Here is a 23,414-nt window from a genome sequence, read left to right on the forward strand (position 1 = left end):
GCTCGTTCTCAATCTGAGCACCGATAGCGCCAAGCACCCAGGAGGTGTACCGCAGTTAGCGTGGAGCAGATGCTCGCATTTCACACACCCCCGCGGAAAACAGCAGCTCCCCCATCATCTTTTTTCGGACTAGTTTTCTGGAAGACGTCGATGAAAGCAAGAGAACAGAAACAAACACACGCACACGCACCTCCTCAAAACACATAAATCTAGATGTTTGTAATATGTATATAGATATGTATAATATGTACGCACAATGTTTTATGCAGAACACTCGCGCATGCAATTGCACCTTTCAGTACTGCAGCCAGTTGTGACGGCATTCACCAAGAATCACTCAAACCGGGTTAGGGACACACTTTGCGTTCGGTCATCTTTGCTGCGAACAATACATCCATCATCACCATCATAGTCATCATCACACGTTTGACTAGTTCAGATGTTCGGTTGCAAACACCTGTGACAGGTCGGGAAAACACATCTAGAGGCCTTAATAATTTAGTAGGAATACAGACAAGCTGGTGCTACATACACAACAAGCTTGGTGGTACAGTCAAGAGGCAGAACACACATCACGCTGACCAGCACTATCCTCCCTTATACCCACTCAGTACATGCTCTACCAGCCTCCCCTACTTCTTTTCAGAGGCAGTGCAGTCAAAAAGCAAATACCTCACCGGTGCTCCCGGTCATGGTCTGATCAACTTTGCTACAGAAGAAAGGACTGCATTCCACAGGAATAGCTGCACATGCAGTGGTAACACAGAGCAACTAACCTGCACAACACACCGCATCCAGCCAATTGGCAGGTGCTGGTGTATGGCACACACAGCGGGAGCTAGTAAGGGCAAAGGTGCCTGTTTTCAGCATTACCCACTAGAGTTCACTTTTCCTGCCAGCACTGAATGATACACACAATCTCAGTGGAGATTGAAGTGGTGTGGTCACGAAGCCTTGGTCAAAGAACACGCATTCCAAAGGAGGATCACTTATAGTGATGAGGCCGTGCAATTTACTATGCCAGTTTGTTGCCAGGAGCTCCTCCACAATGTTTCGTATGAAATGCAGAGCTGCATGTACGTGCACATTGTGCCAAGTCAAGTGAACTATAGCACGAAGCATTTCAATAATCGCCACTACACTTCACACAGTCAGAACTTGTACTGGAATGCTTCCTTGCAAACTGCTTGTGAGCCTGTATCATGTCAATGCTATTTAGACAACGATTTTTAACACCCAAATAGCAATATATTAATGCACAGCACAACCCTTCAATCCTCCGAAGCTATGGTCTTGCAAAAAGGGGTGCACCTATCATATGCAGTATCAGTACTAAAAGAATATTAATTTTCCCATGACTGAGAAACTAGAGCGTGCATTTGTGGGTGTTGAAGGTTTCATAGTGAGTGAGCAAAATAAAGAGGAGGAAAAAAGAAAAAAAAATCTGTTACTTAGTTATCTTTTAGGCTCGCAGGCAGTAGAGGCTAACACTGGCATATCACTAGTACAGAACAGCTTCCAAGGGTGACCTTAAAATATATTTCGTACCAGCTCCATACTCATTCCACCTCACTCGTGACTTTCACAGTGCAATGAAGTTTACTGTCTTGACATGACATTCATCATGGATCCATTCTTTGGTACTCTTGGAGTCTCATGCACAACAAAAAACATCCATGCTCACACAGTTCTGCAAGTCAGTAGCTCAAGACAAGTAACATTCCATTTGCCTGGAGCATTTCCACCAATAGTTGGTCACTGATATGGTATATATACGTTGCTGGGACAAGCATATGTATGCTGCCAAGATCAATACTAAAAGGAAGCATTGCAACCTAGAACTTGCACAGAGCATGCAGTACACGGCAACACCACTTGCCATTAGAAGCGAGGCAACTTTCAGTCCCAGCCTGTCCTTTCTGATCTGATGCACACCTAACAAGCCCACTGTTGCAAGTCGGCAAGACCCAACAATACTTGGGTAACCTAACTGGTGACTACCAAGTGAGCTGCTATGTTTGCTTTGCCCATTACCGCAATGGCCTATCTGTATATATGGTGGCCGCTAGCCACAGCCGAGGTCGAGTGGAATAGATAATGTGCAACACAGCATGTTGGTGGTCTGTGCTTTTTGATGCAGCTTGATCTAGGACATGCACGAAGTTTGGACATGTGGACATACTGCAGAGCCCATTTTGCAAACACTCTGCCATGGAATGAGGAAGCTGTTGTATCATGTCATATTATGCATGCATGCTCAGCGAGCGCATTTGATCACTTAGTGACAACATTCCACGCCAGACGTAGCAACCAACTTCATTAAGTGTTAGGCTTTTGTACAGGACAGATTAGATAACAGGTGCATGCAGCCAGCGTACTATGCTTGACAAGGGTGACAGCACTTACCATCCTGATGGTGACTTATTTTATAGTAGTAGTTTCCACAATGCTAGCGACATGTTTGCTTTGTGAAAGCTGCCTTCTTAAAGTGACTTTTACTGCTAATGGATTTAAGTTATACTTCAATAAGCAGTCAGTTTTCAAGAAATGCATCCAATTACATGCATTGAAAAGTAGAGTTACTTCTTCCTGATTCTTCCCCCTTCCTCTCTTAATATATCAATACTACATCATGTAATGAGTAGGTATAACAAAATGCATAGAAAATATGTATGTGCAAGAGCAGCAGCAGTTACACAAGACAAAATTAGTAGTTGCATAACTGACTGTAAGCACAAATTTGCGCATAAGTGAAATTAGTTCGATCAAACTAAATCCAATCAGAGTAACTCAACTGGCCGCTTGTAAGCAAGCACTGCATATCATGCCTAAAGAATGCATCAGCCAGATGGAGAAAGTTGCTTCACATGCATGAAAATTCAGTAGGTACACATTTCCACTAATGCACATCTGCAATAGGCAAAGGTGAGGCAGAAAAGACATTGAATGTAAATGCAATGGCACTGTGCAATAAAAGCTGTGAGAAGGCGATCAAAGATTATGTCACACTTGTGTGTTAGAACTATCTTTTCTGCACTGTTCACAATAACACGAAGGGCTCACCGTTGCACAATAGCCTCGTGTCATGCATCACCTGACAAAGAACTTGAGCGCCTCATATTGAATCAGTTGTGTTGTGTATTCAGGGGAACTAATATGCAGCATTAGGATGTAACAACAGATGCATGTACCCTATTCCAAACATTTACACTGCAGTAAGGGTGATACAAAAACCAATTGCAAGATTGTTTTCTATGGATTGCACATTCGCAATGCATGCTGCCAATTAAAATACAAGACAATAGAGAAAAGATGTAGGCAATGCCACCGCAATGACATTGAAGCATGGAAATGCAAGCAGTCCCCGAACTGTCATTACGACCATACATCTAGCTCTTACAAATGTTTCACCATTATGGTGAATCTGCATGCTTTACTTTATGTATCAGAATTTCAAAAGCTCCCACCAAGGCAAAGCAAATTATCAAGAAACTTAGGCAGTACATTACATTCCAACAGCAAAGAAAATGTTTCTGCCTCAAGCTTGAGCACCTTCTGTAACCTGTCCTTGCTCTTTATTTTCAGTCATTAAGAAGTTTTGAGGAAGCGTACACCTAATGACACTCTTAACTGGTGTTCATCCTACTATCACAGGCAACACTTGTTGCATGCCACCACTGTATTTGTGCATACAAATGTGACATAACTTTTCATCGCCGAATAATAATGCACGAAATGAACCAAAAGAAAAGTTGTGATAGGTGACCTCCAAAGGTTATGCAATGCACATAAAATCTAGCACTCAACTCCAAGTACAATGCCATTCTTAATTAGCAACATAAACAAAACAACTTCGAGAAGTATGTTGCCAATTAATTTCAAATAAATGCTTCCTGGTGCAATATGTGGCTTTTCTTTGTTTTTTTCTGCCTCCACTGCTTAGAACTGTTAATGCAAATAATGTTTGCCTAGATATATTAAAAGGATAAGTATTGATGTAGATAGGCTGGGCAACTGCTGCACCTAAGGGGTTCTCTTAACCCACTAGATCGGTTCAAATGCAGAACTTATATGGACTTGACTGGAATGCAGCACACCTTCTGGCTTCATAAGCAAGTCTTTTTTCATGCATTATAATTGTGCAAATTATAACAAATGACCACACAAAACTGCGTAAGCAGTATATAGCCAACAAAATTAGGGCCACACATTCAATCTCTTCTTTTTTTTTAGCTGGATGTCACAAATTTGCCCATGATTTTGCCCCCTGCCTTTGCTTTTTCCACAATAAAAACTGCACAGTGACCAAGAAAGATGCTTCCATACATGCATTTTCATTAAAGGTAACAAATAGTCACAGTGTAAGCACTTTAGTGCTGCTTAGCAGTACTCACACTCAAAATGCACAAAACAGTGGAATACTTCAATAAACAGTGGACAGCTTACAATAGTTCTTGCTATGCATACACAAAAAGGTTACATGCAAATGTGCTAACACAGATACACTGATATACAAGTATGTATACTATGTACATAAGATATGCCACATTACATCGTCGGTGCACTCATGTTGACACTGCCTCATTCAGGTGTTGACCTGGAACAAGTGCTTTCTTTCTCCAGCTAACTCAGTGTTACCTTCATACAACAATAGGGCTGGAACTGGCAGATGAATTCGTTCAGCCCTTGGTGCCCTTGTTCGTAAGTTGCATGAAAAACAGCCTTCTCTTTGCAGCCAATATTTTGTTACTTATGTCACTGTTATGAGAAGGTATGAACAATGTTTCTCACATTCAGACTGGGCCCAGGCCCATGCACTGTATGCGTGTTAAAATAGTAATCCATAGAACTCTACTCATATGTGACAGCCAATAATTAACCCTTTGCGGTCATGTATCAGGTCTCTCCCAACATGCAAAAATATCTGTTCTCGTCACATGTCGGGAAGCACCCAATGCACGCGCACTAACATGTGCTGGTTTTATTTTTTGTTTTTGTTGCAGCACCTTTAGGAAACTTTTTCAATTATTGTATTGCACTTCACAACACATGCGTACAAGGGCAACATTTTTTAGCAGCCCACTTGAAGAAATTCATGCACACTTCTCATTACATGAAGCACCGCGAGGATGCTAACGTTTTCTCCGCATACATAAAGAACTCACGTGAGTTTAGTGAATCTAAAAGTGCTCAGAAAGAATATGTTCCACCTCCAGATGACCAGCAATCTTGCTCGAATGAGAGCACTGAAGAAGAAAGTGACAATGAAACCTAGAGAAAATTATTCCTGTGGTGATCTCCCACAATGTCATGCTGGCTGGAGACTGTACACTGTACAGGAGCCTCAGAAATAAAGAAAAGTTTGGAAAATAAATCACTTACTACATGTTTGTTCACATGAGTGCTCTTTCTGTACAGCACCCAAAATGTGCAAAACAGTTCCTGACTGGAACAACTGCGAAGTGGGTAAATGCTTATGACCGCAAAGGGTTACTAAACGGTGAGGAAAAAAATTTATGCTGATGAAGCATAATAGTCAGACATGCTTTACTTCAACGGCAATCATGTATAAATGTCGCTGACACCAGTGCCCATAGTTGACAGTGAGCTTGCAAGTCATCTGCAATACTGTCATTAAGATGGACACATATACACAAGAAGCTTCAAACTGTCGGTGGGGCAGCTGGGAGTGCACTGTAGTAGTAATATTTACCTAGTGTAGCAGTTTAAATTCTGCTGTTTCAGGTAGAGGGAAGTAAGTGAGCCTCCCAGCAAACACTTTGGTAGCCTCTCAAATTGCTTGACAAGTTGCTGATTATGATCATGTGTCCATAAATGCCAGTGTGCAAAGACAAAAGCTTCATGAAGGACACGCAGTTGTGCTATTATGAGATGTGCCATGGTCATTGCTCTGGCTTTCACTATGTTTGCATCTTTTGTGAACACTGGTGCCATAAATCTTACCCCATGCTAAATGCTAGTTCAGTACAACTCCTACCCTAAAGTTTTCTTTTGCAAACATAATACAACACAAGCCATGAAAAAGCATTTCAGTCAATGCTACATTGCAGAGTTCGACTTACTTGAGTAAGCCAATGTACACCTTTTCATAAATGATGACACCATCCCACCTGCCGAGCTGTTTAGCTAAACAGAAGGCTTTGTGTTCACTTTACACGCACAACAAAGCACCAACACCTGTCCTTGGTGTTTTCTTCAACACAGAAAAGCTCCCAACTTTCACCATGAGGACAGGGCAGAAAAAAAAAGAGGCCAGTCTTTTAAGCAGTCCCTGGTGTTGACTCTCCTAATTCTGTTGCGGCACCCGAGCTGTCTGCACTGTCCGGAGGTTGGGCAGTACAATAGTACTTCTTGTGTGCAACAAATGTTGACAGATAGTTGAAAGATATGTCACATGCTTTACAGTACTTAGTTCCGCCATGGACTTTGCTCTTTGGTGTTGGCACAGGTGGCACTGGTTTCATTGCAGCAGAAGCATCAGTCTCAGCTGAGTTAGTCGCAATAACGTCCACCAATGTAGCCTCAGCAGCAGCCGGCGAGTTACACATTGCGACGTCTGACTGTTGTTTGGCTACACTTTCTGTGGCAACATCTTCTGCATCCGAAACTTCTTCCACCTTGATCTCTGGCACAGGAGAATAATGTCCCTCATTTGTTGAGGAACGAGGCTTCTCACTTGTGAAGGAATGAACTGCTGAGGTGGCAACTACATCACGATGTACCAGCTTGACATGGCGCACCACATTGCCCTTGTAAGAGGAGGAGTAGCCACACAGATTGCACCAGTGAAGAAGCTCTGTCGGAGCGGGATGATGTTCCTCACATGCTCTTGAAGTTGAGCTCGACTCTTCTGTCACAGTAGTAGCAGTAGGAGGGCTACCAGAGCGGGCAGAAGCTTCTTCTGTTGTTTCACTTGTATGAGGAAGGGCAGGAGTCACTGCTGCAGGCACTCCAGCAGTGCCATTCCAAGGACAAAGTGTGTTCCCATCTGCACCAACACAAAGAATGAGAGCCTCTTCTTGCATTTGCGTTCCTTTTTCCAGGTGCATACGAACATGAGTGCGCATTCCACGAAGTGTATGGCCTTTGTAACCACATTCTGCACATCGAAATGCCCTCACACCTGTGTGGGTCACAAGGTGACGCTGTGCAGCAATTTGCGTTGGACAGAAGACATCACAATAGGGACATTTGCGCAGAGCAGCAGAGCAAAGGTGCTGCTTGAGGGCTTCTTCTGTTGGATAAGATAGTCTACATCGTGCACACGAAAACTCTGTAGGCCTTTTGACAGCTGCAACACCCACTTGGCCTTTCAGCACGTCTCTCTTTGGACAGTAGTAGGTCTGGTGAGCTTGAAGGTTGCTAAGTGAAGTGAACTTTATACCACATGCAAGGCAGTAAAACTGGTAGAGTGGTTGAGGTGGTGACTGAACTCCAGCACTCCTTTGGCCAAAGACATCTGGAATAGCGGGCACTGGTGAAACACTTGCGTTGGCTGACGGTGACCGAGACGCAAGCTCTGATGAAGATCCTTCATCCCCAGACGGTGAAGAGAGTCGTCCCAATTTCTGCTGCCTTGAAGCACAGTAGTGGCGCTTGTGAGCTAAATAATTTTCATGTTTGTAGAACACAATGTTGCATTCACGGCAGCGGGAGGTTCCTTGCTTTACAACTACCTGCTCCCCAAGTGTCAGTAGTGGATCCATAGCACTGACCACAGCAGAAGATGGGTTTGAAGCCTCCTCTATCTGAGCAGGAGCTGGTGAAGAAGGGTTCCTTGGTGACTGCGCAGCCTTGGCCTCCTTCCGAAGGCTTAGGTCCAGTGGCGTCTCTGTCACGTGTTCTTGCTTGATGCATGGTGAATTAGCTTTGCTGCTGCTGGAAGCTGCACTTGCAGCAGTTCCTTCAGTGCTTGGGTCCTTTGCTTGTGTGCCATTTTCCTTAGTTTCACATGGCTCAGCAGAAGCGGATGCTGCAGGGGTTACCAAGCCACTAGATGTCACCAAAGCTGCAGGTGCTACAGTGACAGTTTGGGGGCAAACAATTGCTGGAGCCACAGCTGGAGCTACATCTTGCCGCAAAACTCCACCAGTTGTGGGAACGAGGCCATTTCCAGGGACGTAAGAACATGGAACAAGGATTAATGGGTTAGTGGATATTGCTGCAAATAATGGCTGGTTAAGCAGAACCTGCTCAGGTGCAGCTGGTGCTATGGACACTGTTGGCACTGGGGGTGGGGCAGGGGCAATGCTCACAGGGGCTTTCTGTACATGGCGCGTGCCACAATAGAACTGCTTGTGTACAGTAAATGTTTTGTATGAAGAAAACTGGATGTCACAGTTGGCACAGTATCGCGCACTTGGAGGAATTGAGATGTCTTCTGTAGCTGCTGCTGGTGGTGCGTCAGCAGTGTTGGTTGGCGATGAAGGCGAACCATGTAGCCGCATGTGGCGTGTGAGGCTCCCCTTCCGGTCATAAGCATAAGAGCAGTACTTGCACTGGTAAGTACGACTGCTCTTTGGAGATTTGCTGGTAGTTGAAGAAGCATCTGAGCTGGGGGGTGACAATCCATCTTCCCGGCGAGGACGCTTGGCTGGGACAGCACATGTTTCTGTTCCGCCTTCACCATTCTCTCGTGGTGATGAACCTGTGATGATTACGCAAAGCACCAAATTAGCTGGCAACTGATGCCACCCCTCAACTTGAGGAACAGAGGGAAACCCCTATGCACATACATGCAAACTCTGTTCAATATCTAGTCAAGGCAGAGTAGCGTTACATGCCATGCAGGATTTCATGAGGGCAATACTTGAGTTTCTTACACTGTGAGAGCCTTTTACAAAAATCCTTAAAATCAAAGCTGCTTCAATGTGTACTATGGTTACAAATAAACTTGCGATCTTGTGTATCTTATATTACATTGCTGTGTTTAGTGCAATGCTCTAAATGGTTTAGTCATATCATTATGTGAACTGAGTACACCGAGAAGCATTCTCGCAGGTATGCAGCACAGTATTTTTAGCAACACATGCGCACACATGCACTTACTATGCAACTCTATTTGTGACACTTATGGCTACAGCGTCTGTCTTGGCAGCACTAGGAGACAGTGCATGTGTCAAAGAGACACTCTCTCTCTCTCACCAAGAACGTAGATTTTTGGACTGCACTCAGCAGTGGTTCAATTGAAAATGACAGCTCAGTATTTACCTGATTATAATGTGCATCATTTTCCCCAAAAATTGGGTCTGAAAATTGCTTGACCATTACAATCAGATGCAAAACAAAAACCATGTTCACAGCACTGACAATAGCCACTTGTCAGAGCCAGCATATCAACACTATCATTACAAGATGCCGACAGAACAAGTTTTCCCACGCGTTGGCGATGACAGACGATTATGTGCCGTTTTAATTACGAAAGTTATTTTACGTGCTAGGCTAGCAGTGACGGAGCCACATCACATAATTTCAGCATGTCGGAGACTTGCACCGCATGATGTATTGGTGAATTAGCCAGTCTAGGCATGGGCTACCATTCGTTCGTGATGGTTGCAGAGTTGTGGACCACAAAGAGGATGACATGTTGTAGACCACAGTTATACAGAGCTGTCAGGGAGTGACGACGGCAGACATAAGTGTAAATAAAATTTCCATTCTGTGAAAGTAAACTCAGCAAGTTTTAGCTTTTTCTGATTACCAGAATGGGAGGCATGCTAATTTTTCTTGTTATAAAATTAGGTGTGGCCTATATTTGGATGCACATTGTTCTCTATTCTGAACTTGTAAAAATTGGATGCAGATTCATTCATGGCATGTTAGAATCAGGTAAAATACTGCCTCATTAGCAGCGGTGCATTTGGGCATTTTTTCTGCTTGCTCTTTTAATTTGACTGATAAATCAATCAATTACATTGGTCTCTTCAACTCTTCAAGGTGGAATAATGGAAGTCGACTGTAAACAGCATTTATTTCACAATACTGCAGGCCATTGTGAGCCTAGCATTGTGGCCCATGCTGAACTTTCATATCTAAACCTTGAAGCAAGCACTTGACATTTATCACATGCTTAAGAATGGAATTTCTTGGCATGTCTATCATTATTTAAATATCATGCCAGGTCTTCCTGCTGGTTATAATTTATTGCTTATATAGGGTGACTTTATGGACGCAGCATAGTGTCACCATTTGGCTTTTAACACCAACCTGACAACCAATGCATGGCACTACAGTCAGTTCATACATACAGTAAACTTCCGTTAATTCAACTGCAGTTCATTCAATTTTTTTTGTTAATTCGATCCCGACTGAAGGTCCCGGCCGGCGCCAATATATTTCTATAGGCCCAAAGTTCCGTTATTTCAATTTCAAAATTGGCTTTTGCTGAATAATTCAAACTTGACTTGTCAGCTTTGCCGCAATATAGTTGTGTAAGCATACGCAACTTATTGCGGTGAAGCATACCAAGAATGGAAAGTGGCCACTGTCATGGGACATAGTACGCATTTTTTAACTATAAAATGGCGCACGCATCGTCTCTGATCACAGTACGAGCACCTAGACGCCTAATAAGCATACTGGCAGCTATTCAGAGCTGTTTCTGACATTGCTGAGGCGATTTCAGACCTCATTTCATCCGCCATGCATGTCTCATATATGACACCGGTAAAAGGGTCTAGTGTTCCTTAATTATACGCGCGCGCAGCGCGCCGTGCCCTCAGAAGCAGAGAAAAACAATCTGTATTTTGGGAAAGCTAAAGAAAAGAAGGCAGTAAAAAGGAAAACCCAGAAAGTCGAGGGGAAGCTTAAAGCCAACAAAAGAGCGGGGGTCTATAAAGCTCTGAAGACCTGCTGGTAAACTTATTAGGCGTCTCGGTGCTCATACTGTGACCGAAGACGGTGAATGTGCATGTGTAAATTAAGGAATATGTGCTGTCCCGCCACAGCAGCTCCTTTTCCCGCTTGATATGCTTCACCGCATAGCACGCTGTATTGCGGCGAAGAAAACTTCAAAGGCAAATACTGTCAAATGAATTAATCGGCATTTTTTTTTGCCTATTGTTTAATTCGACCCGCCGGATAATTCGACCGGTTTCTTCGGTCCTATCAGGATCGAATTACGGAAGTCGACTGTACATGAAAATGGTTGTACAGACAAATTCAGAGTTTGATGACGATGTTAAGTGTCCAAAATCGAGAAATTGTTCACAGAAGAGCCCAAGATAGTGGAGCCCAGGAACCGAGAATAAGATCACTGACAGCTGGCACTGAATGCCGACGTTCTCTGCTGAAAAATAAAGTTAACAAGATATGTATACTGCTTATGTAGCATGACTACTTAGCTTCCATCTAACCCAATGCAAGAGCCAGTACTATACACGTTTAGCAGTTCAACACATTCCTAATGTAGTCCAGCCCACTAACTATGAACCAATTAACAGAGAAAAAAAATACTTTCCTATAAAACAGGTTCATTACACCTGCACCTGCTCAAGAAACAAATTATTAGGGATTCAACAAGTTGCAGGATCAATGTTTCACATGTGAAGATAAGTGATACAGAGCTCTTTTTATTAGTAATGGATTACTGAGGTCTGCCAGCTGGCGCCAACCCAATTATCGCACTCTTATAGGTTTCCCCGCCATTCACATGCTCACAGCAAGTGTGGTGAATATAGATTTGCTTACAGTCAAAGCTTCATACTGAAACTTTGCTCCATTCAACACTTATCACTTGTTTATAGTTGAGGCTGCCCTTGAAAGCTGGGTACAGCAGAAACTTTGTGCAGGAACAAAATACGCATACGGTAAATGACCTTTGACATTTGAAGCAAACCTAAAAACTGCAGCCAGCATTTCCCTGGACATCAATCATGTCCCTTTAAAACCTGCGAAGCTTGCAGGGCCTCTGTTGCACTAGCCTACGCACTGAGTAGTTGTGTTGTCGCTAGGCTGCAGTTAGTTCCGAAAAGTCATCCTAGCTGAACTGGTTCAATAACCAGGTCATTATAAGTAAGCAATTCTCCACAGGCTTCTTACAAAATGTTCGATAATAAAAAACTGTTTGCACTAAGTAAGAGTTCAGTCTAAGAAGGACAATTATAAGCAGCTTTAACTGTACCAGGTGTGTTACGATTTATGGTAACAAGGTATGTTACCTCCCCCTGTGTGAGTTTCAAATATGGCACTTTCAATCAATGAAACATGTACAGCACACATAATTTAGCACCTGAAAAATATTGCTAAACAACGCAAACAACGAAGTGGAGCAACTGGTGCTGACAAATATTGCTAAACAACGCAAACAACGAAGTGGAGCAACTTATATACGCATATATCCTACCTCTGTTAGTCGTTCTCTAAAAAGAGAAAGCATTGTGCACTGTACACTACAATTTTTCTCCTACAAAACTGCACAGGCCTGTGTAATGCTGCAAACATGGAACCAAGCAGCACCTAAAAGAAACAAGTACTATAGTAATGTTACTCACGTTGGCTAGGTGAGACAGGGGGCAGGCAATCCTCGGTAACTTCAGTCTGTGATCGAGTTGGCATAAAGGCAGCTTTCTCACCTCGCCGAGAGCAGTAGAACATTTGGTGAGCTTTCAGTGTTTTGCCACTGCTGAATTGGATGCCGCACATACCACACTCGAATGCTGCAAATATTCAATAGCCATCCTCAACAATTTGGCAATACAAAACATATTTCAAAACTGACTAAGCACTAGCGGTCTTTATAGGCCTTTTTATTTTATTTATTCATTATATCCTCAAGGTTGAACGACAGTACAGATGGGAGTGGTTATACAAAAAAGGTTTCTAGTATTAAAGCCTTATCCTGGAAGATAAAACTGTCACTAAATATCAATAGCAGTTATTGTACATATACATGAACAAATACAACTAAAACCAAATACAAGCACAATAGATAAAATAATACAACAAGCTCAGAATGATACAATATTTATGTAGAAACAGTTAGTATAGGTCACAAAACACATAATAAAGTGATTCTTTGATTCCCTGAACTAAATTACTGCGACTTCTCAGCAGACCTATGTAACTTTGTACAATTGTCAGTCAAAGACCACAGAAGCTGTTGCACTTTCTTGCCAAAGAGGGTCGTGCCACGATTTGCTGCTGCCTTCAGACACTACTTTCCCGTGACACACACTGCTTGCACGAGCAGTGTGTGTCAATACTCCACCGTAAAGCAATTTTCAGCATCCACTTTGGTATGAATAAGTATTCAACTATACCTGCACAAAGCTTCAGCTTAAAATATTTGCTATGCTCCTTACAGAAACAAAACTATTTTCACTCTTTTACAAAGAATTTAAGTGGTCCACCCTGCCTTTTTCAGACTTTTGTTTTCCTTAATTACTCCACACACTTGAAAGCTTTACCACAAATATCTTCGAATGTGCTCATATCCTTGCTAAGTTCGGTTTCAATGCAACTTTTTTTTTTTTATTGAGCTATTGTTTTCATCTCTCTTCATCACTCCAATTAATGGGAATTTGATACTTTCTTGTGACTCCCCACAATTTCTACACAAGCTTTGCAACTTCTGCAAATTCAGCAAAGTGCCCAATCTATTCTTTCAAAGTTTTCCTGATCCAATTTTAAAGCCAAGCTTTCTTTGCACAGCTGTATAGGTTGTGCAACCTATACCGTGGCAGATGCACACCTGCACTCGGTCACAATATAAGGGATGTATCTCTGTGGCATGTTACAACAGCGCTCTGGGTGGGTGCATTGTGTAACACTACAGAGATGGCTCCAAATGGGGTGGCCCATCAATCTGTGAACCTTGACGCAGCACAAGAAGCCTGCTTAAGTCAAAAAACAATAAACTCGACAGTTTTCCATCTCTCAGCCGCAAATAGGTTAAATCTGCCCCAATATGGGTCTGTCACAAAATATGCTGTTATGCTTTCAACATGAAGGTACTTTATACAACACACGTGAACATGTATGTGTAATCTTTCTAAAGCGCTCATGTCCTATCAGGTATCTCACATTGTGTTTACTTACGAGTGCAACTTGGTGCACTCTCTTAAGCATGACACCAGCATGGGCACATTAAACGAAGTTTGAATTAAAGGAAGTGAACTGCGTTAGGCGCCACATGCACACTGAGCTAACACGAGGAAACAGTTCCGGAAGTCTGTCTTCATGGTAGCGTGGCGAGTGCTGCCGTGAAGCCATACTTCTAGGCAAAATCTGGATTTAAAATGCACCCCCCGACTTTACTGTTAAATTTTTTAATTTTTGCTACGGGTTATAAGTGCCAAAATACGGTACTTGCAACAGGAGCAGCAATCAGCGCTCCGCTGTACTGTGGGGTTGGAAGCACAACTGCTTGAGTTGGCACACTGCTGAGAGCACGGTCAGTGCCACGGTATGTTCAAACGAACTATTGCAAACGCTTAAGCGTTCAAGTTATCGGACATTCTTACACATTGAAATACGCATAATTTTGACGAGACCACCAGCGTCAGTTCAAACAAACCACGAGTTTGAATTAAGTGGGTTCAAATTCATCATACTCCACTGTCACACAGTTTCAAATTCACTTCCTGATGTGAAGTCAATGTACTACTTAAAGTGCATACTGTACTGAAAGGAGCACAGCTGGAACTGAACAGCTGAACAAAGGGTGCCGAGAGAAATGCTCACGGAAAGGAGGACCAGACATGTGGGAGCGGTGAGGCGCCCTGTAAGGCATTGGCCGTCATTGTCAAACAACCTAGTCGCATACTTCTACCTCGGTCGAGAGTAGTGGGTGGCATGGGCCAGATGAACAAAGGGTAATGCCAGATAGTTTATGAAAGAGATACAGTCCTTGTGTGGAAGTGAAGAAGGTTTGTGTGCTTTTGCCGGTGATTTGTCAGAAAAATTTACTCTAGCAGTGCTTTTTTACCGTTTTTTTCAACTCTCTTGCTGATCCGATAACTTTCACATGAAGCCATTACTCAGTGTGCTATTTGGTAGGACTAGTGCAATGACTTGTTTATTCTTGCATTTCCTAAGCCTCACAGATACAAATACAGCACAAGTATACTTTCTATAAAAAAAATAATGAACCACATGCTTGAATAATAATACTGCATTTTGGCATTGTCTACAAAAATATAAAGGTACCAATCAACCACATGGGTGTTACTGAATCATAACTTACAGCAGTTCATACAAATGCGGACAGAGTTGCCAGCCATCCCCTCTGTTTCAGTGTTTTATAAATAGGTTAGAGCTCTTGACCCTCATAGAATAGTGAGGGTCAAGGGTGATCTATACAATGTAGTCTACAAGATGCATCCAAAAGTGAAGGTCATGTTAGTGTCTCTTTAGGACATTAGACGTTTTATGCCATTCCTAGTGGCTGTGTGGCAATGCAGAGAGATAACAAGCTGGATTTACCTTGCTGAACAACAATAGCAGGTCGCTGCAACAGCATGGCAGGGCTTGTGCCAGCCAGAGGGCTGTAACCATTTATGTGTTCAGGTTGCAAATCAGCTTTCTTGGAAGCTACTGTAGAAAGCTGGTCATTCTTCGTGGCCCTAAAATCGCCATCTGGATCATCAGAAGGCAGGTCGTCAGATGACTGGGCACTTGGGATTGCAGCAGGACTGCAGGCTTCCACCTTTACTTGAATGCGTGTCATTTCACTAGACTGTGGTGCCACTTCACTGAAAAAAAAAAAAAAAAAAGAATGCCCACTTCAGGAAAACCTTCAATAACCCCTCACTCACTCACATACACACACACACGCACACACACACATGCACACACTTACGCATGTATACGCACATAAGTATACAGGCATGCCACCTAAATTTGCTAACAGCCACCAAAGCATAAAACTGTAAAGGGTAGCATCTTCCAAGATGGTGCCCTTAGCAGCAAGGCAGTCTAAGAAGCATCCAAAGATCTTACTTTACACTAAACACCACTTGAATTTCTATTAACACTGTCGTATTTGCAGAAACAGAAACCCTCATCAACAATAAAATTCACTAATTAAATAGTGCATTTTGACTTGTTTCTGTGTTCCTTCAAACACTGCACTGTTATTAGAAGAAAATTATTTCAGTGTTTTTAGTTTTTTTAATTATACTAACTTGCGCCGAGTGAAAAGGTGTAGCCATCGCCTGCACACAACAAAGTCTTGTATATTTATTGGCATTTCAACTTTCTTTAAAAATTAAAATGGCAAAATGTCAATTCATAGATACAGGTGTTCAACAAAAATTTTAACATCTTTTTGAGAGTTAGAAAACCCCCAAAAATGTAGTATCAATCAATCTTTGACTCATCAGTGACTTCCCACACACAAAGAAACAAGACAAGGGCATCACACAAGCAATTAAATTCTTGCTGTACATTTAGAATACTTTGGTGCACTATATTTATGGCTGGCTTACTGTCTGTTTGTTCATATGGATCTGGCTAACAAAAAAAAAAAAAAAAAATCAAGCCCCTCAAATATCCTTACTCTTCTTGCTCATATTTATCTAGAGTATGTTGGCTGTAGTACAGGAAACTGCATTAAAAATTTATGATGACAGTGATAGCACAAGAACGACACATGGACAGGGGGAAGAAGCACACACAACCTCCTCTGTACTTCTGTCGTTTTTTGCGCTATTACTCTCGTCATGTACCAACAAGTCCAAAATGCTCTCGTAAACATTCATATGCTTTGCTGCTTAGTAATTAGTTTAGAGAACTACTAAACATGTTGGCTAAAATGAAAAGCAACTACCTCGGTGATTCAGTCTTGTCAGCATGATCACTGTTGTTTTCTGCTCCATCAGATGCCTTCTGCTCATCACCAGCTGCTACTAGTACATCTGGGCCATTACAGATAGTAGGAACAGGTGAGCCGGAAACTGTTGTTAGGGGGCTTCTCACACCATTCTTCAACTCTTCTGCGGCAGATGAAGTTGTCTCCCCATTATCAGTGTCATCAACAACAACATCAATGTCATCACCCAAAGCATCAGCATCAGCCGAACTCTCAGCGCTTGGTAATATCTGCTTGTTTCGTGGAGATGCAGTGAAATGAGCCAGGAGCTCTGTGTCTGCTGCAATGTCACGTGTCAGGTTGCACCACACCTCATCACCTGCGTGAAAGGAAAAATACAAACATTCAAAGGTCAAAATGCTGTAAAAAGATTACAAGTGCTCCACATGCAAAGCAAGCAAGCAAGCAAGCCTGAATCCAGTATGTAGTGTGCAGTGGCTTTATAGCCCTGAGTTTTCAATAGAGCCAAGGGACCTAATGTGAAACTTTTCAAATGGAAATAACATTTGTGTCTTTTAGCTAAATTTGAAAGGTAACACAGTAGTCACCAAAGTCTGCAAAAAGAATGATAAGGAACAGAGATTGCGTCTGGCCATAGATGCACTGTACTCTTCAGGGGAGGAAAACATTGAATTTTTTCCATACAGCCTAGTCTGAAAGCAACAGAGCATGCAGACATGGAGACTGATTCTAACACGCTGCCATGGGCGTGCTTTAGAAGCTTCAACTAGAGCCTGCCTGCTTTTCTATATACTATTTTACTATTTTTTATTCTTCCAGACACATTACATACATTTCTGGTCTAAGGGAACACTGAAATTGGGAATTGGAACGCCATCATAGGTGAGCACAGTGGTTTCATTAAGGAGGCCAAACTATCTGCAGCGCTCCACTTTCTTTTTTTGCGCACTATCCAACCTGGGATATTTTGCATACATTCAATTAGAAATTAAAAGCCAACATAGAACATAATATTTATTACCTATTCAATACCATATCTGCTTATCACACCTTTACAGTGTAATGCGCTGTAATGTAACGTTCACAGCTCATTTTAAATGCCCTGCAACCAGGCACTGTGGTACAAACTGAGGCAAAGAAAGAATATGAATGAATTTCTGTTTATGTAACCATGAAATGTTGTTTGTCACGAAATCATAAATGTGTAGGTTTCTTTTCAGAACTCTCCTTACAGCACAAAAAAAGACATCTAAAAAGTTACACCTTCCTAGAAATGAAAAACAACCTCCACAAAAAAGGCAAAAGTGACCATCAAAGAACCTCATGGGACATGGAACTAACGACTGTGCGCAAGCCTATGAATGAGACCACTGCTGTGGGTCACTTAAGTGGTCCAAGTGACTGGCTGCAAAAAAGAGAATCTAAGCACACAATGTTTTAATCCTACCAATGCCAATGTGCCATGTTTACATGTATTGAAGCACTTCTAAATTTTTTCTTGGCCATGGTTAGAAAGGTTGGGGAGGCTGCTTAGGGTCAAAGCAAATGAGAATTATTACAAGTCTAAACAAGAAGCCTAGTTTTCTTATAGTGACTGAGAATGAAGTGCTTCAATGTAGTGCTGGATGCAGGCAAAGTATGGTTGACTAGGCAAATTACTGCTTGTTAGCATCACATTCCTTTCTGTCCCATTTGATACCCGATAACAAATTGTCCTCAGTTCGAATGAGACTACCTTGTGATTCTGTGCATCTTACAACTCTTCACACTGACATCAGCTTAAACAGTAAGTCTATTCCCTGCCCCATAGTGTGAAATGAATGCTTTCAGAATAGTTTTTTTCCTGTAGTGATTGCACAATAAAACGTGTTGCCAGATGCTGTGGTTACCTCACCCCCTATTATCAATATTTTTCTCAATAACATCAGCACATTGATATTATCTGAACCACCATCATGACTACTATTTGCCTGTTGTTGCTTTTATGAGTAAGTTATAACTTTTTATTCTGCCATAATTGACATTGAGCATTTGTTTCACTCCTGAATGAATACTGAGTGTACTTCAGTAACTGTTTGCATCTACCAGTGTAATAGCCCAACACAGACCTGAAAAGATATAAAGAAATGAAATAAATCGTAACGACCTAAATTCAAGAACAATTTGTGAGCTTATACTTGTACGCAAAATTATTTTCAGGCTCTTTTAATAGCTTGTGAGCCGGAGCTGCTCGGTTGCTTTGATTTGTAATGGTGGTTAAAATTTAAGAACACCACAGGATTGACTTTCTGCAACACACTTCTTTCTGTGCAACTATGGCCAGTTGGGCAAAATTCTGAGTTCACAGATTTTATTAGAATGCCTACTGGACCTCAAAGGCCAACATCAAAGACGTGCAACTCTGAGGTATGTAACTAGTAAGGATTCCTAGATGAACCTCTAATAATCATTAATCATTTCTATTCATATTGTTATCACAGCCCAATGCAGGAACTTGAAATTTTGTGCATTGGTGCCTATCCAGCATGACACCAACATGCTTAAATTTGACTGACTAAATTTCATGTACATAAAACAAAGCTAATGTCCTACTTAATGATAACAGATTCTGCTAAGAACAACCAAGCGTCTAAATGTCTAATGAACGTGCAAGGTTACAGCGAGAAATGTGAGCTTATCTTTTGATTATGGTGACATAGCTCTGGCATGTTAAACATTTGTGGGGTTTAATGTCCCAAAACTGTACAGTGGGTTATGAGGGGCACCATAGTGGAGGGCTCCAGACTGAGTTCTTTAACGTGCACCTAAATCTAAGAATACAAGCGCTCTTGCATTTCACCTCCATCGAAATGTGGCCATGGTGGCCAGGAATCGAACCTGCGACCTCGTGCTCAGCAGCAGAAGGTCATAGTCACTAAGCCACCATGAAGGGTCTATGGCTTGTTTCAAACACAAATATTAGCCTGTGAAGAAGTTGCCCATCCTGAGGACAGAGGTGTCCTGGACAAGAAACTGGACATTGAGCCTCAGTTTTCGCCATAAGTATGCAGGGTGACCAAGCCCATTACTAAAATATTTGCAGTGGCACTCTTGAATCGATGAAAGGGAAAAACTGTCATCCACCTAAAACTATTAAGAACAGTGTGGCAGAGATCAACAGAGCCATGATACTATATCCAGTTTTACATTCTGGAGTGGTTACAAGTAACAGAGTGAACCTATTTCAGCATGTGTGTTGTTGTTTGTTTTGCCACTCCCTGCTCATAACTTTCCTGATTTGACGGCAGTGCACCTTAATATCACTTAAACAGCTGAAAAAAATCTCAAACCCAAGTATCCAGTACCATCATTAGCTCGTAGTTGAGTACTTGTGTGCCACAGGACATTAAATTACAGATACTAATTAATGCAAACAGGCTAAAACTTGATTAAAGGTCAAATTTCAGTGCTTCAAAATTTAGTGCTCAAACTAATCCACACACTACTTTGGGCGCATAGTTTGTTCAAGGAAAAAAGAAAAAACAAACATCAAGATGCCACAAATGACTAACCTTCAAGAGAAAGGTTTGCATTAGCACTTTCTTTCTCCTGGACAAGTCGCAGTGTCTTCAGCCAGCTACCAGCTGCCTCCTTCAGTTTCAGGTAGGTGGCACTGCCCTCTTTGCTCTGTATCTGCATGCCAGACAGCCAAAACCACTCATTCTCCTAAATAACAAATACTATTCTACAGATTTTGAATAAAGACTTCTTGACACCTTATATGTGCAATGTTTTTTTTTTTTTAACTGAAACAATGAATGAATGAGAAAAATAAATGCATATGGGAAGCAACAATAAATTTACACAAATAGAAAAGTTTGCAAAATAAACTCAAACTATACAACCTCCTCAGTAAGAACATTTGGCACTTAACTGATAATACTATATGTACGTCTGACAATAACACGTGCATTTGCATGCAGAAGTGATGCCCCTTATCAGCCATTCAAAAACCTTACGAAATACGAGCAATCTATGAGCATCCTCAATTTTAAAAACATAAGTCTCTACAGCAATTATATAGTTAATTACTACTACAACTAAGATCTGTGCAATCTTGTCTACAGGCTGGGACAAAATATTACAGGATCCACAAGCGCATGCCAAACTGTATTTTTTTCCCTTTAAAGCTCGTCTACCAGCCAATATGTCCACTTCTGGCCAGCCTGCTGTCGGAATCGTGATGATTGTAGAAGATTACGATAGGAGAGCAGTGTCTGTTTCGGCTATTGTGACGTGTGACAATGCACCACAGTCTCCGCTGGCCGAAATAGACACTGCTCTCCTAGCGCAATCTTCTACAATCATCGCGATTCCGACAGCAGGTTGGCTAGAAGTGGGTACATTGGCAGGTACACAGGCTTGAAAGGATGTGCATGCACAATGCCTTGTCTCGACACCAGGCGCTTGCTTCGTCATAGGGTGCAAGAATGCAATTTGGCACATGCTCGCAGATCCCTTATTACTTTGTCCCCACCTGTATATTTGCATCAGATCTCCAGCCTTGGTGTTGTATTTTTCCACTTGGTGCACCAGCATCCAAGCCTTTCCGTAAGCACCTACCAGGAGTATTGTGAAGGGAGGGGGTGTGCAAACTGACATCCCTGGTCCTGAAGTTCAGTTGACAGTCACACCACAGCACTTATCACCTCCCTCCCTCAGGAAAAATTTCTTACTAAGCCACATTCTGTGCCCCCCCAAGAGCATTTAAATGCCTTTTTTTCCCTCCCAGTTCAAGTAAGCATTTTATTTATTTATTTATGTTACCCTCAGGGTACAGAGTACATTTCAGAGGGGAAGGGCAATTCACAAGTACAAAAAAGAACACAAAGCACATTTCATACAAGAATATAAAACAATAGAGGAAAAAGATTAATAATGCGAACAATCTTCTTACAAGAACATAATAAAACAATTGAAGAACAATTATATTATGCGAGAACCAAAACAGGATACAAATATCAATTTGTTAACAACACAAAAGTGGTAATTAGGTAATAATCATCGTAAGGACCTTTTTAAATTGAATGGTATCTGTGATACTCGTTAGTGATGCGGGTAGAGAATTACGCTTGTTACAGGTTCTTGGAAAATATGACTGTGCACATGCTACTGTGTTGCAACGGGGCACTGCTACTTTTTGTTGGTGATTAAGGCGACGAGAAATGAAGGGTGCTGGTTGAATCCATCGGGAGTGAAGATTAGAGTTATGGTAGAAAATTTATGGAACAGACAAATGCGGGTGTGCTTTCGGTGAGTTGCGGTTTAAAAATGTTTTCATTTGGGTGACGCTAGCTGAACGGTGATAGTTAGCCAGGATAAAACGAGCTGCACGATTCTGCACACTTTCCAACATGAGTGCTAGTGTGACCTATCCACAGTCCCATACAGATGAAGCATATTACATTTGTGGTCGCGCATACGTGGTGTATAATGATACAATTAGTGATGATGGAGCAAGAAAAAAGTTTCTGCGAAGGTAACCCAGTGTTTTGTTTGCTTTGGGTGCTATCTGCTCTGTATGTAATTTCCAGGACAGAGTGTTAGTTATATGGACGCCGAGATACCAGTAGGATGTTATGCTTCCAAGGGCTGACTGTGAAGAAAGTAAGTTGGACAAGTTGTATTCGAACGAGAAATCCCTCATAGACTTACACTTTTTAATGTTTAGTTCCATATTCCAAATATGACACCAATGAAGTATTCTATTGAGATCGACCTAGTGAATATCGGAATTGTTAGTTATTTTACAGTAAAGCACACAGTCATCAGCAAATAAACAAATTCGGGAGGTAATAGCAGTAGGTAAGTCATTTATATAAATTAGGAATAGCAGGGGGCCCAGTACTGATCCTTGAGGAACCCCAGAGCCAACTGGTGCAGTAGGGGAATTAGTGTCATTAGTGCTGACAAATTGAACACGAGAAGAAAGAAATGCACGAATCCAGTTAAGAACTGCAGGGTCAATTTTTAGAACACTTAGTTTGTACAAAAGCAGCGAATAGTTAACTTTATCGAACGCTTTAGCAAATTCAAGAAATATGCAGTCAGTTGAAAAAGTGCAGTCCAAATTGCAGTGCAAATTGTCAGTGAAGGAAGTAGTTGAGTATCACAAGAGAAAAACTTTCGGAAGGCATGCTGAGTTAAATAGAAGTAACTGTTATCCTCTAGAACATTAACAAGATGAGTAAATATTATATGTTCCATTATTTTGCATGTGAGAGATATGGGTCGATAGATCGATAGATCGATTCTGTTTATCACCCACTTTATGTACAGGTTATTGTGCTATTGTATTATCATTTGTTGATAGCCCTACAGTAGTGTAAGCACGACATCATCTATTTCTTCATTTAACTACAAACGAGAAAAAGGGCATGAAAGAAAATGAAACATATGTAATTTCTTTCTTTCATCTTCTTTGTCTCTTATTTTGTGCTAGATTACAATAAAAGGATTACATCCACCAAATTGCTCAAACCTGCATGTTACTCAGCTTTAGACTGACACGTGCATTCAGCTGTACCACACTTAAAGGTGGTCAATGACACTGTGCATGTGATGTGAGGTCAGCTTAGCGTAA

At 41.7% G+C, this 23,414-nt stretch overlaps 1 protein-coding gene across 1 annotated transcript in view; it reads right to left on the minus strand.

Annotated features, from left to right (window-relative positions):
- Positions 1-1,798: 1,798 nt before the first annotated feature.
- The window catches only part of LOC119435957 (zinc finger protein ush), a 364,337-nt gene continuing 342,721 nt past the window's right edge, over positions 1,799-23,414 (minus strand). The window contains exons 3-7 of the mRNA XM_037702670.2: positions 20,344-20,464; positions 16,790-17,150; positions 15,445-15,713; positions 12,513-12,677; positions 1,799-8,668 (exon numbers count right to left, since the gene is read on the minus strand). Of these exons, the coding sequence (XP_037558598.1) occupies positions 6,282-8,668; positions 12,513-12,677; positions 15,445-15,713; positions 16,790-17,150; positions 20,344-20,464 (3,303 nt within the window). The 3' untranslated portion in view covers positions 1,799-6,281. The remainder of the gene's footprint in view (positions 8,669-12,512; positions 12,678-15,444; positions 15,714-16,789; positions 17,151-20,343; positions 20,465-23,414) is intronic.

The sequence above is a fragment of the Dermacentor silvarum genome, chromosome 1 (genome assembly GCF_013339745.2).
Source record: "Dermacentor silvarum isolate Dsil-2018 chromosome 1, BIME_Dsil_1.4, whole genome shotgun sequence".
NCBI lineage: Eukaryota > Metazoa > Arthropoda > Arachnida > Ixodida > Ixodidae > Dermacentor > Dermacentor silvarum.